This window comes from Thalia democratica, unplaced genomic scaffold (assembly GCF_965202585.1).
Source record: "Thalia democratica unplaced genomic scaffold, ktThaDemo2.hap1.1 HAP1_SCAFFOLD_921, whole genome shotgun sequence".
Taxonomy (NCBI): domain Eukaryota; kingdom Metazoa; phylum Chordata; class Thaliacea; order Salpida; family Salpidae; genus Thalia; species Thalia democratica.
In genome coordinates, this window is record NW_028139867.1 from 1 (window position 1) to 16,007 (window position 16,007).

Genomic DNA, 16,007 nt, shown 5'->3' on the forward strand with positions numbered 1-16,007 from the left:
TGCTGTTCAACAAATATCAATCAAATTCAATCAAAAGTTCAAAAAGCGAACAAATAATCGCGTTTGAAACACCAATCTTTTTTTAAATCTGCCGCAGAAGTTTCTTACATAATACATTTAAATGTTGCTAGTAATTATGGCTTGTTTTAAAATAATTGACTTAGTATCATATGTTTTAAAATGTTAAAGAATATAAAAAAAAAATTAACATTTGAAAAGTATGTGTTAGCTTATAGAATTATGCTACACATGTCAAACGTTGGTTACATATAGTTTTTATTTTTTTTACATAACTGAATCAATTTCCAAAGTATATTAAAAGTAAGATGTTTGTCTAAAGTATAGTTTTGAATAGTACATTATGTTTTCTTAAACATAAAATTGAGTAAATAAAAATATAAAAATGTTAAATAAAACTATAAGAAATACTGAATTTATGCTAACAACATTTAAAAACTTGGTACTTGAAACAAGCAACAATAAACAAAAATTAATCAAAGTGGTTTTAGATGGTTAATTATTGAAATTTTATTGGTTAGTTTTACATTTTTTGTTTGGAAAGTTTTTTAATTGAATCAGCAACGCACAGTCTAAGTCAAGTTTTGGAAAGTCGTTTACATTTTGTAAAAAAGATAAATAGTTAAAAAGAACCGTTTCAATTGAAAATAATTAACGTGGCTCAAATGTACATTTAGAATTACGATTATTTATAGGTGCTTCTTAAATGTGTTAAATTGTTTGTTGGGATATACAATAACAACAACAATTTGCACTGTAGTTTTGTTCTGTGGTTGTTATTACAATGTTATACTTAGTTTTGTAATACTCATTTTTAATTGTTTTTACTATAGCTACATAATTTTTATAACCTAGTGTATCTTTTCTAGAGTTTTGTTTCAAATATGTAACGTATTTGTTAGTTTTAGTTTTTAAAACATAGTTTATATTAAAGTTTTATTAAAAACATTAAAAAAATGTATTTTAATAGAAATATGTAATTGAATTACAACAATTTGTATGGTCCAATAAAAAACAATGTTTTGAACCTCATACTCTACGAATTTTCATTATGTAATATTTGCTTGTTTTAGGGATTTTTAAATAAAATTCGATATGACAAATTAAATTTATTTTTATCTAGCCATTTTAAAACATGCTCGTAATTGACGCGGTCTGGGATTTTTTTTGTTTATAAATTTAATTGTTGATATTTTAATCATTAAAAAATGTTGTTTCCCAAGTAATCCATATACGATTAATTTAATTTAGATATGTTTGATATATTACTTATTTTAGTATATGGAAACTTTTAATATATTTTAACTTGTTTGTATTTTCGGAGGTTAACGCTTTTTATGTTTAAAAAACTTTTTAAGTTTTTTCTCCATTTGCAACAGTTAAATTTCAGTTGTCTGCTGCTAAGGCACATTGAAAAATCTATTTTCAATTTTTTTTTCATTCCCAAACGTTGGAAATTTGGTAATTCCCAGCATTTCAATAGTTGAAAGTTTGCTCTCTACAAATAAAAAAAAATAGTATCAAGGAAACAATTGTCATCACGTTTTGACTCATTCTGGGAATTTTTAATGTTTTTAAGTTGTTGATATATTCGGGAGGTGAAACTTTTGTATCTGTTTAAAAAAAGTATTTTGTTCTTAAATAAAAATTTACATTAAGTTGTATACAGTATAGGAATGTCTAAGAAACAATTTTGTTGTTTTAAGTTTTATTTTTATCCAATAATTAATCTTGTGGTCTGCGTGATTAAATAGCAAATACAAGACAATAATTTACGCAATATTTAAAACAAAACAGTTTAACATCAAGCTATCTACTGAATAGATACGTTATCTAATAAACAATTTATTATTTAAAGCATTTTATTAGTTGAAACTGTGATCTGTATTATTATAAAACAAACATTAAGTTAAAAATACAACATGTTGTGGAACATTTGATACTTTTTGCTTTAAGAGGTAAAACTGAGCTCTCTCTTTGTTTTAAATAAAATTTTATTTGTTTTCATTACAAATAATGTGTTATAAAATTTTCTGCTTTCAAGAAGCATTACTTTACAAAATTTCATAAAAAAGCTTCCTTTTTAGTATTTTAATTGTTAAAACTAAGATCTGTAAAGTAAAAGCAAAAATTTCTATGTGCAGACAACAGTTAACACGTTTCAAATTCGTTCTGCAAAAACGTCGATTGCAGCACCACATTTTTCTTGCTGCAATCGACACAGCAGAGGCGTTGCGCTAATTCAAACACAGCCTTTTGTAATTCCTCTCTCTCTTTTAATTAGTATTTTCCGGCCATAAGTTGACTTGTGTAGGCTTCATCAGACAAAAGTTTTAATTTTGAAGTACTTTGATTTTAACACAAATGCTACACTTTAAGTTTATAAAAGTCATCTTTTTTATTGATTTTTTGTAACTGTTGTGTAAATTTTAAAAGTAAAATACTTTTTACAATATCAGCAAATTAAAAGCAAACATTAAGCTTGTATAAAAATTTTAAAAATTAGTTTGTTTTTCCCGCAAAACCATGAATATTACTGTAAATTAGTAAGTTATCAAACGGTCATGATTGGCCATTTAATATCAATATTTGTTTTTTATTTGGGTAATAGCTATTAAGTTAAATATTCTTTATAACTGATTTTAATTAACATTTGCAAAACAAACATTTAGCTCGTATAAAGTTTAGTGTTTTTAATTTTGCAATTTTATACACTTTACTGTAAGTTTGCAAATTATCAAACGTTATAGACTGTTTATTGGTCATTTAATATAAATATTTGTTTTTTTTATAATAGTTTTTCGAAATTCTTGTTTGTTTTTTGTCTGTGGTCAGTTTTTGTGTCAACAAAATTTATAGTTTATGCAATTTCGTTTTCTATAATTGAATACTTGAATGAAAATAAAAAAAAACAAAGTTTTGTTTGAAGTTGCCTCATAAGTTAAACAAAAAATTTCACTTTTTTTAAAGTAAATTTATTAATACCAAAATTTATGAATTTAAAAATAATTTTATGTAGAAAAACAACAAATTTATGTAAAGAATGTTCTAACATTAAAAAAACGTTATGTAATTATTGTAATTAAAAGATTACATAACATTTACGTGACACTTACGATATAAAATATCAACTTATAATTTTTAAACAGTTTTTTTTTGTTGCTATTTAAAAGTAAAAACTATTTTAAATATCCGACCTATAAAAATGAATTATTTAAAAATATATTATAATAAAAATATTTAATTGCTTAAAAACAAAAATAATTCAAAATAATATTTGAATGTATGTAAATCAGTGGCAAGAATTTGAATAAATTCAAACTTGCAAGATATCAGTGGTTTTATTCAAAGTTACAGAGTTGATTTAAATAAATTCAAACTAATTTCAGCGGTTTTGTTAAACGTGATGAATTAATACCGTTTATATTTACGTGGATTAAATAAAAAGAACTTATTATTTTGTAAATAAATAAGTAAATTCAACGTATAATGCTAAACGCTGTGTTCGAAAGTTTTTTTGATGTAATAGTTGTACCTTGCCTTGTAAGAAGAGCTTACTTTGTTTTTGCAAAACAAAAGTTTCTACATATCTAGATGTTATTTAAACAGCTTTATTTAAGTTATTTTATATACAACTTTTAAAGTGTTATGGTCATGTTGGGATGTAAGAGTCTCTACATAGTTTGAGTCAGTTATTATTTGAACAGCTTTAAGTTATTATATTTTGATTTATTTAAAACACTATACACTCTACTTCTAGAGGAGAATTAATATAGTTTTTTCTTTTAAGACTTTAATTAGTAAACTAAGTTTCGGGCAAACACCTCGTTAGTACTTGAATAAAATTGTATACATACATAAAATAGATTCTATTTGAATAAGGTTTTATATAAGTACCGACGACGTCTTGAAAGAATGAGCTTTAGGTTATTTAAGTTATTTTTATATAAAACTTTAAAGAATTAATTTATATAAAGATATATAATATTTATCAACCAGAAGGTTTCCTAGTATTAATAAGCGAGATAGTTCACAGATCATTGAAACTAAATCATGAACCTATTTATATTATTAAATACAGAAACACAATTTTTAATTTACAGAAATTAATTATACTATTACAAATACATTTTACGTTACAGAAGGCTTCCTAGTATTAATAAGTGAGGCAGTATACAGACCATTAAAATAAAGTAATAAAGTTATTTATAAAAATATACTTTATTTTCACAGAAGGTTTTCTAGTACTAATGTCTGAGGCAGTCTACAGACCATTGGAACAAAATTTTAAAGTTATTTACATAAATACGTTTTATTTTTACAGAAGGGTTTCTAGTACTTATGAGCGAGTCAGTATACAGACTATTACAACAAAATCATTGAATTATTTGTGTTAAAAAATACATAAACACAATAATTAAATTACAAAAGAACTTATAGTGGATTTTCTGATAAGTAAAGCGGTTTACAGACCATTAAAACTAAATAACTAAGTTATTTATAAAAGTACAAATGCAAATAAATTTTATTTTTCACAGAAGGGTTTCTAGTACTAATGTCTGAGGCAGTGTACAGACCATTAGAACAAAATCATTGAATTATTTGTGTTTAAAAATACACAAACACAATACTTATATTACAAAAGAATTTCTAGTGGATTTTCCGATAAGTAAAGCAGTTTACAGACCATTAAACAAAATGATAAAATTACATTTTTTATCACAGAAGGGTTTTTAGTACTTATGTCTGAGGCAGTCTACAGACCATTGGAACAAAATCACGATATAGAAGACGTGAATTATCACGTAGCTAGAATCGTAGCTGAACAACTCAAATGTTCGCATACTATTGAAGGTTTGTTTGTATATAAGATTATTAATTAAAAGACATTTTTCAAGTTACAAAATCGTTTCTGTGTTTACTTTTTGTGTTAAATTACTGATGAGTCTTACAGCATAAATTAAATTTAAATTGTTGCTGAACAGCTCAAATGTTGAAGGTTTGTTATATTGTATTGAAGTATTGTAAAACACCTATAACATATTTTTTTCTTTATTTTTAATTTTTGAATATAATTTTTGTTTTCTTGTCCTGTTTAAGGGGCTCAGGTTTTGATTCCAACATTGCACAACAAACAATTTATTAATAATAGTAATGATAAACACTTAGCAAATTTTATTAAACTGCCTTAATTATAGATAATATTTAGAATTTTTTAGATGTAAACAATCAGCATTTTTAATATTAACTGTAAAACTAACCTGTTTTTTTGTAGAAATAATCAATAAGTTTTCAAAATAACACTAACAACAACTGGGAGATTTATCAAAAATGGTCACGTTTTTATCTCTTTTAAAATGTGTGCAAAACAAAATTAATTGTTCGCATCTATTAGTGTTGGATTAAATTAACTGATTATTTTTATATAAAGCGTGAAGTTTTTAAGTAATTTTAGGTGTTAAAAAATTAAATTTAAAGTCGCGTTAAATATTGAGAATGTTTACATCAAAGTAGTTTTTAAACTTTATTTACTGAATATTCTAAATTAAAACATGCGTATTACCGTGATGGATTGAAAGCTCAACTTATTTGGCATCTACAAAAAAATTTCATGAGAATTTTTTATTAAAGCATGAACGTTTAATATTTCATTTGACCATAATTGGTTATTTTATGAGTAATAAGTTTTAGTATATAACACAAACATAACATCAGTCTATTTTTATTTAATCTCTACTTTTGTTTTAAATTTATCTTAGATGAAGATATCATATCAAACATATCAAAATAGATGGAAACATATACAAAACAGTATCAAACAGTGTAAATTACTTTAAACATGAATAACTACCAATTAAAATTATACCGTTTAGATATAAATGGTTGTGTTTTAATTTTTATAAGTATAAACCAGGTTTTCCCAAACTTTTTTTCAAAGCGACCACTTTAAATATTTTAAAAAAACTATGGCCCCCTCCAACAAGATTTCTCAAAAAACTACCATTAAAAGCGCCTAGGACCTTTTTTTTTTGTTCTTCATCATCAACTCCATAATATCTAGTGTAAGTTTCAAATTATGATCTCATAGCCCCTTAAATTTTTACAATAGCCCCCAAGGATACCGCTTAACCAAGTTTTGGAAACCCTGGTGTAAACATATCAAATGTTCACACACTATAACTGATTTGTTAATCTTTTCAGTAGTTGATAAAAAACTCAAACGTTAACGCACTATATCTGGTTTGTTAGATGATTGTACGTGTAAGTGGTTAATGAAATACAACTTTCAAATTCTTTATTGATTACTCACCATCTACGATTTGTAACAAACAGTAAAACTTGAATAAATTAAAATTAATTAGTTGAACATTTAATTGAAAAGCACAACTAGGTTTTACATCACCTGTTGAATTTCAGCTATACATCCGATAGTTTGTATCATCAGAAAAATAAAGCAGTTTTATTAAATAAATATGTTTTCAACCAGTATTTGGTTTTGTTTAAGATTTACAAGTCTCAGATTATTATAACCGAAGGAACACTTTAAAACTAATATGTACCCTTTTATGATAAATGTTGTATATTCAAACATATATAACTTGTATATTTAGCTTATAAATTTGTTTCTAAAATAAATCTGTGTTTTATATGTTTGTATATAATTTTAGTTGTGTGAGCTTCTTAAAGTATTCTCTGTGTTAAATTAAGTGGAATGTTACCATTTAAATAAGATATGCTATTTATTTTAAAAATATAAACAACTGATACTTTTATTATTATTCATTTGTACGCTTAAATAAAATTTAAGATAAATTCAAAACAAAAGTAGGGATTAAATAAAAATAGAATGATGTTGTGTTTGTTATACATACTAAAATTTATTACTCATAAAATAACCAATTATGATCAAATGAAATACTAAACGTTCATTTTTAATAAAGATTTTTTCTCATGGAAAAAAAAATTGTAGATGTCAAATAAGTTGAGCTTTTAATCCATCACGGTATTACGCATGTTTTAATTTAGAATTTTCAGCTAGTAAAGTAAAAAAAAAACAATTTTTTTGTAAATGTTCTCAAATTTTAACGTGGCTTTAAATTTTATTTATTCACACCTAAATTTACTTAAAAATTTCACGCTTTATAAAAATAATCAGTTGATTTAATCCAACACTGATAGATGCGAACAATTAATTTTGTTTTGCACAAATTTTAAAATAGAAAAAACGTGACCGTTTTTGATAAATCTCTCAGTTGTTGTTAATGTAATTTTGAAAATTAATTGATTATTTCTGCAAAAAACGGTTCATTTTAAACTTAATATTAAAAATACTTATTGTGCGTTTTTTTTTTGTTACTTTTTTAATTAATAGAGGTTTCCATATAATACTGATATAAATGTCGCTGTAACTCTAGCTTGGCTAATAAATGTTGCTATTTTAGCCAATATGTCATTAAAAACATTGATAAATTTAACTAAAAGCGGTGTAATTATGAATTAAGTCTGTAACTTTTTTTTCCTTAGATATTATTAGTTTTTACAGAATTTTTCTGTATTTTATTTAAAAATTAATTTGATTATTTACATGACTTAATGTAAGAGCTTATAAGAAGTTAATAATAATGTAATAAAACATAAATCGGTTATTTTCATTATAATTTAAAAATTACTAATATTTTTGTAACAAACTTTTAATAAAACGAATCTCAGATCCTAAGGTTTAATGATGTAGCATTATTTAAATTTTAGATAGCTAATTTTTGTAGTTTACTCTATTATTTGAAAAAACATTAAAATTTTTAGTTGTTTTGTTCCATTTTATGACTAGAGCTTATAAAAGCCTGAGTTTTTTAACTTGTTGTATAAATTAATCTTAATGCTAAATAAAAATGATAAATTATATCACTTCTTTAGTGTTAGTATTAAACATGTTAGTTGGTAGTATTATATTTCAGTCTTAATGTAAATTTTATATGATTGTAATTTTAGGTAAAAATCCTTATAAATAAATGTAATTTTATCAATTTCAACATTTTTTTTTTACAAAACAATAGTTTCGAAATATTTGAAATTTTTACATGTTTTCAATAAAAAAATTTATAATTAATTAGTGGTTATCGTTAAATCAAAGATCAAAAGTTAATTACCTTAGTGATTACACAATAAATTAATTGTGTATTCAAAATTAACCATAAATTTAAATATTTGTTCAACAACATTTCGAAATTGTACTTGCGGCCATTAAGTATTCAAATTTCAAAGTGCAAACATCGATGTATATGTGTTGCAAATTGAAATAAATTCTGACCACAAACAAAGTGTTTTGATTTCAATTACTGTATAATTAATTTTTGTAGCTAATTGTATACTACTTTTATGAAACTGTTTAACATTAATTTTTCACGCCATATAAATGTCTTAAAGGTTTCATTACTTTGTATAGTAGTTCTGTTTGTTAAAAGAACCTGTTTTATTATTTTAATTAAACCTTTTATACTTTTACCATTGTATAATTTATTATAAATTTGAAATTATTAGATCACAAAGTTATTATACTTTAATACAGAGTGGGTCAAGATGGTCTGTTTTGAAGTATTTGAAATTTTCATATGTTTTTAATATATAAGTTAATAACTAGTTAGTGGTTATTATTAGATCAAAGATCAAAAGCTTTTTATCCCAATAATTACACAATAAGTTAATTGTGTATTCAAAGTTACCATAATTTTAAATATTTGTACAACAATATTTGTACTTGCGGTCACTAACGTTATTTCAAAATGCAAAAATTAATGCTGTGATTGATGTTGTAAAATTAAAATAAATTCTGACCAAAGTTTTTTGATTTAACTTACTGTTTAATTAATTTTTATTGCAAGGTTAAAAGTAGTTGTATATAGCTTTTGTAGAATTGTGAGTATAAGTGTTTTACTTTTTTTTTACTATTTAAATGCCTTACAATTTTCATTACTTTGTTTATTAGTTCTGTTTGTTACATAATACCTATTTTATTATTTAATTAAATGTTTTATACTTTTACCACTGTACAATTTTTATGAATTAATAATTTAATGAATTTGTGAACTATACTGCTTTCAAATCACGAAGTTAATACACTTTAAAACAGGGCTCCCTAAAGTGGGTCAGATGGTCCCCTTGGGGGTAATAAGGCCATAGATTAAATTTTCATTTTTGGAGTTTACACTACATATTTTTGATTTGGTGATGAAAAGCAAATAAAAAAAAGTCTTAAGTGTATTTGGTTACTTGTACGGGAAAGTTTAAAATTTACATTAGGGCTTCCTTAAGTGAGTCATTTTCAGAAAATTTAGGGGGTCTTAAAGCAATCATTTGAAACTTACATGATATATTCTAGAGTAGACGAAGAGCAAAAGAAAAGTCTTATGGTTGTTTTTTTGATAAATCTAATTGGAGGTGGCCATTGCTTTTTAAAAATATTAAAAGGGAGCCTTATGAAAAAAAGTTTGATTCAATAGTAGCATACATCAACAAAAAACATTAATTTATATATAGTTCATTTTAAAATTAGATAGACAACTATTCACAAATCCCATGTGATTTGTGAAATTCAAGTAGTTATTGTATTATATTAACATTCAATTTATAGGTGTTGCACAAACGGTTATTAACAAGATATCTTATTCCAACTACAACTCAGAAGAATACAACAACGATATGACTTTGGTGATCAGAAACCTCAATCATCCGGTTGGAACGTTATCTGCTCCACAAACCCCTGTTAACCGTTAGTTGTTTGATTTTTTGTTTTGTTAAGTTAACTCAGGTTAGCTTAAATTTATTGAAAAACTAAGGCAAGGTTAAAACTTTTTCAGGCTATTCGAAAAACCTGAGTTAAAACCTGAGTTCAGGCTAATTAGGCTAGTTTTTATGACTTTGAAAAAATTATTCTTTTTTATATTGTTATTGTACTTTGGTTGTGATATTCTTAACCGTTCAAGTTTATTTAAAGGTTATTTTAATTAATGAATTGGCCATATATGAAAAAAAAATAGATTTTTTTAGAATAACAGATTTGTTTATAGCAGAGTTTCCCAAAGTGGGCCAAGTGGCCCCCTAGGGAGCCATGACCAGTAAAGAAAAATGTCTTTGATGTTTTTTATCGTAGTTTATGAGTAATCTTGTTGAAGGGGGCCATTGATTTTTCAATTTCTTTAAAGGGGGCCATTTGCAAAAAAGTTTAGGAAACCTGGTTTATAGTGTTTTTTATTTAAGGGCATAGGGAAGTCCGACTTTTTTTTTTCACTAAAAATAACATATGATTTTGTATGAAAGCTTGAAGTACAATCTACAAGCCAGTTTTTATAGAATTAAAAACTCTTATTTAACTTTTGAAATATTGTAATTTTTATAAAAAGTTTCCAATACAAACATGTGGAATGCAAATTTTTCAAAGTCAATTTTCTCGGAAATTTCAAAAATCACTAAAAATCTATCTTCTCCTTCATTTTTTGAGCTAGAGACCTCAAACTTTTAGGAAACGTTCCTTTTATAGTTTAAAAGACTTTGAATGTTGGAATTTTAAAGATATTAAAAAATAAAAATTTTAAATAAAAAAAACAAAAAAAAATAGGTGGTTTTAAAAGCTTGTTTCTATAATTGTTTGACTTGAAAATAATGAAAATTTTATTTTTAAAAATTAAAAAAATTCCTGCATTCAATATTTTTTAAATTTAATAATACACTTTCTGTGAAAGTTAGAAGAAGATTGGTTAAAAAATGAAGGAGGAGATAGATTTTAAGTGAAATGGTCTTTTTTTGCGTTTTTAGTTTGCCCCTTCCATTAGGAACCTATTGAGGTCACCAACTTTGATTGCTCATATCTCGAATTTTTTCAAGCGGTTAAAAATGTCTGATAGCTCAGATAAAACTCTATAAAATAAGATCAACTTGTAAAAATCAAGTTGGACCCCCCTATGCCCTTAAAATGTATTATTTATTTTGTCTGAAGAAACTTAAATAGATTTGAGAAAATATTGTAGTTCTTCATAATGGTAATAAGTATTTAAAATGGCCTAAACTTTTTATACTACCTATTTTTATGTAACTTGTTTAACTATAAAAGTTTTATTTGTTTGAATTATTATATAAAACTGCGATTGGTCAACAAACGTTTTAAAGTATTCAAGAGCATTTCAAAACCACACTTTTGATATACTTTGTTTAATCCTCATCTAATCAATAATACTAATTAATGACGTAATAAGATATAACCAGCAACTATTCCCTGCAATATTTCCTACTTGTTGGAATTGACAAGCTGGTATTAAGAAAAGAAACCAAAAAATTAAGTTTATTTAAAAACTATTTTTGAACGTGATTTTATAAAACAAGCCAATTATGCGCACACAGTTTGTCAGTGGACATTATTTTTTAGTGAGCACATACTATATTAAATATTCAGCTCTGCACTTTGAAGAACTTAATGCCATTTTTTTGATTTTCAACAAAGAAAACATTTCTTCGTATTTTTCAGTATAAGTTCTTTACAACAGATTTCAAGTTCTCATAGTATTTTTAAGAAACATAAAACTTTTTTGATATTTTAAATCAAAACTTGTTTCTATAATTGTTATACATGAAATTAAAATAATTTTCCAATTCATTGATTAAAATTTATAAGTAAAAATAATAATTTAAAAATAAAGTAATAATTAAATTAAATTTATTAATTAATAATTTTTATCACAGAAAGCATTTCTTCCAACTTCTCAGTTTCGGTTATTTACAACAGCGACGTCACTCAAACCAACTCTGACGTCATAATGCAGCAAGGCCTTCAGCTCGTCATCCAGCCTCATCGAACGGTGACGTCACACAGCATTGTGACGTCATCGGAAGACCAGTCGACCGAGGACGAGCAGACTCCGACGAACCAATCGCAGAAGAGCAACAATAATCAGCACTTTCAGCAAGGTGGTAAATATTTTTGATCAAAAACAATGAAGTTTTCATTTTACTAGTTGTCCTCTATATTATTTGAATATAGATTATCACAAAATAAAATATGTATATAAGAAAAAATAGTATATACTATAAAATATATAAAAACAAATCGTACACTAATCTTCCTTTATTTTACCAACATATGTTTCTGTGTGTTAATGAATCAACTCACTTCAACTGGGTTTTTATTTATAGCCTTTCCATTAAAAACCCAGTTAACACACAGAAACATATGTTGGTAAAGTAAAGGAAGATTACTGTACAATTTGTTTTTATTTATATTCCAGTGAACTAGGATCTATTGTTAGCAAACGATTAAATCTATATTTTGAACAGTTATTATTAAATATATAAATATTTTTATAAATATTATGAAGAGCAACAATAATTAGCATTATCATCAAGTGAGTAGTAGTATTAAAAAAAAACATAATGTTATTAATCACAAAAAAGGTATGATAGTCAAAGTTTTAAACATAGTGGTTTAATGATAATACATGAAAATTATTATTATTGAAATAATAATCAGCACTCTATCATACTAATTTGATTGTTATTAGTAAATATTGATATTAACAAAATCATTTATGATGTTTAAAAAAAAATTATATTTAACTTAAACTAGATTTTATAGTACTAGTTTGGTTTATTATTTTAAATCAACAATACTAATTTCAAAAGTATAAATAAGTTGCCTCAACCTAAGAAGTATATTTAACACTTTCTCACATAGTTGTATGACTGCTAGTTTTATAAACGGAATTTTCTAGTTACATGAATTAATTATCATTTAATAAATTTTAACAAAGTCCAGGCAAAGATATAACAGTAATATACTTACTAACCAAAATAAATATTTTTATAAAACAGGATCCAGGGAAGAAATGTTCTTCTCAATAGACAGAAATTAAATATATTAAAATTAGTAAATAATATAAATTATATAAATTTATTGTTAAACTTTTATTGCGTTGCGCCGTTTAATAATGTAAATTAAACATAATGTTTTATTTTTTAACAGGGTCAAGGGAAGAAATGTTTTTCTCAATAGACAAGCAATCCCCGCTAATAGTGGATAGCGACAATAAAATAAATTCTTACGTCAGTTTCAACTGTTTCGATAATAGTGCGTGGAACAAGTACTGTCGGGAAAATAATTTGAAATTTGGTACTGAAACCTGAAGTTACAAATCTAATTTATTCTAAAATTGAAACAACTAAGCACAGAGTGTTGTTCAAAAGATTCATACTTGAAACATGAAATGATAATGAGTTTTTATTTGAAAAAAAAAGTGTGATTTTAGTGGAAATGGTAAAAATGTTGTTTAATGGTTGTATCAAGTGGTTAAAACTTGAACTATAATTAAAGTATGGTAGCTGTTCAATGTGTTTTTAAATTATTGATTTGAACTAAAACATTTAAAAACAGAATGTAATTCAAAATATAAATAAAAACACGGTAAAATAAAAGTGTGTTGCTTTATTTAAAAAAAAAAATTCGCATTTAAGTTGTTGTATATATATTTATTAACATTTCAAAATCAATTATTACTGATAAGGTTTTTGATATATAAAACTTTTGTTTTTAAAGATTAACATTTTTTTTTAAGTTTCCAATGCATTATGTTTGATCATTCATGTAAGTATTTAAAATTTTGTTTTTGTTTGGATTTTTCTTAAAATCAAGCAACCTTGAACTATTTGAGTCATGTAAATAATTACTTTTTAATTTGTGTAAATTTTAATTTGACCTTGACTTTTAATGATCTGTTTAAAAATGATCTTCAAATGTCTGTTTGAGTTCGTTTTGATGCAATTTTAAATTTTCCAACTTCAACAAAGTTTTCAAGTTCTTTTGATAATGAGATCATGTAATGTTTTTATGAGCTAAATTATCAGTATAGTATGTTTTTTTTTAACTTGTACTTTTCATGGTTGTTTTACATCATTGATTTAAATTAACAACTAAATAATAAAACAAGGTTGTTGCAAAATTTTGACCAGATACCTGAACTATGTGGTAGATCTGTAAGAGATTCTTTTTAAATTTTTTCTTTTTATCACTAATCTCACATTCGTTGAAGTTTTTACTGCAATAATATTTTTGCAATACTTGTTTTATTTTACCTCAAGATATTTGATAAAATGAAACAAATCTAAGCTTTTTTGTATATGTGTAAGTTGTATTAATATTTCATATAAGTTAAACTATTACTTTGTATATTAACAGTATATTTTTAATAACATATAAGTTTAAAAGATATTTACATTTCAAGTAAAACTGTCTTTTAACTTTCCTTTAAGTTTTTTACAAACATTTGTTTTTGTTTGAATTGTTCTTAAAACCAAACAACCTTGAACTATTTGAGTCATGTAAATAATTACTTTTTTAAATTGTGTGAATTTTTATTTGACCTTGAATTTTAATAATCTGTTTAGAAGATCTTTAAACTGTATGTTTTAATTTGTTTTGATTCAGTGTTTAAAATTAGTAGTTTTTATTTCTATTATTTTAAATTTTCAAGTATTGATCATCAAATCATCAAATAATTTTATTGATAGCATACAATTGTTTCACATATTTTTTGCTTAAATTTTTTCATAACAGTTTTGCTTTTAACATTTATTTAGATCAGGGTTTCCCAAAATGGGCCAAGTGGCCCTCTTGTGGGGCCATAAGCATCAAAGGGGAGTCATGAGGTCATAACTTGAAACTTACACTAGATATTCTGAGGCTTTTTTATTGATAGTTTTGAAAAGTAAACTAGATGTTCTGGAGTTGATTGATGAAAAGCAAAAAAAAATGTCTTAGGCGGTTTTAATGGTAGTTTTTTAAGAAATATTGTTGAAGGGGACCATAGGTTTTTTAATTTCTTTAGAAGGGACCATTTAAAAAAGTTTGCGAAACCCTGATTTAGATTAATACTTCAAGAATAAAATATAATAAAAGTAAAACTTAAATCAGGTACTTAAACTATGTTGTAGTTTTGTAAAGGAAATTAAAATAAAATGTTGTTTTTAAGAACTTAGAGTTATCTTTAATCTCACATTCGTTCAAGGTTTTCCTGCAATATATTTTTTTATTTTTACCTCACAATATTTCATAAAATGAAAACAAATCTGGGCTTTATTCCACATGTATAAATTTACTATTTTTTAGTCAAACTATTAGGTTGTGTACTGACAGAATATTTTTAATATTTAAAATCTAAAAATATAGTTTATGTTGTTTATTGTATGCATTGTAGTTTTCATTTATGTATTAAATAATATAAGTTTAAGTTAGAAATATTTCAAGTAAATGAAGGGTTGGAAACCTACGGGTCAAATCCGACCTGCTAAGACTAAATTTCTAGCTCGTATGGCGTATTTTATTTCAAAATTAAATTTGAAAACAATTTTAATAATTAAAATTGTACTCTTAACCGATTTACAGCATAAACAATTTTAGTGCTTTTTAGATTTTAAACATTTTTTATTTTTGAAGTATCTTCCCCTAGTTACTTTATCAGCTAAATCTAGTTGAAACTACTTTGAGAAGCTAAATCTTTCTTTTTTTAAGAGATCTTATAAATCACTAATCCTTCAAAAACGATTTTCTAACTATCTGTTTTAATTTTTTTTATAACTAGTAAATTAAAAATAAGTTACCACAAATCTTCATTTGTTTTGATAATAATTTTTTTTAATCACTTCTAAAAACAAATCAAAAAGAATTTTTTTTAACACAAAATGATCAATTAATAGAAACATTTTAAATAAAGTATCTAAGTTCGACAAAAACTTAAAAATAATTTTTTCAGAGTTAATAATTTCCATACAAACATGTTACTCTTAAGAAAGGTACTTACTAAGTAACATTACTTGGTAAACTAGAGGAACTTATAACATTCATATTAAAGTATTTTATTTTTAGCTGTGAATATTTACTTAGATTTAAAGTTGTCACAAACTTATATCTTACAAATTTGGTATAATTAAAAAGTGTTTACCATCTAATAAAA

General features: G+C 24.6%; 1 protein-coding gene across 1 annotated transcript; it reads left to right on the forward strand.

Annotated features, from left to right (window-relative positions):
- Positions 1–4,760: 4,760 nt before the first annotated feature.
- Positions 4,761–13,185, forward strand: LOC145847458 (TGF-beta-activated kinase 1 and MAP3K7-binding protein 1-like). Its single transcript, XM_082953599.1, has 4 exons — positions 4,761–4,872; positions 9,647–9,784; positions 11,749–11,976; positions 13,025–13,185. Exons 1-4 carry the CDS (start codon positions 4,761–4,763, stop codon positions 13,183–13,185), a joined length of 639 nt encoding a protein of 212 aa, XP_082809725.1.
- The last annotated feature ends 2,822 nt before the right edge of the window (positions 13,186–16,007 follow it).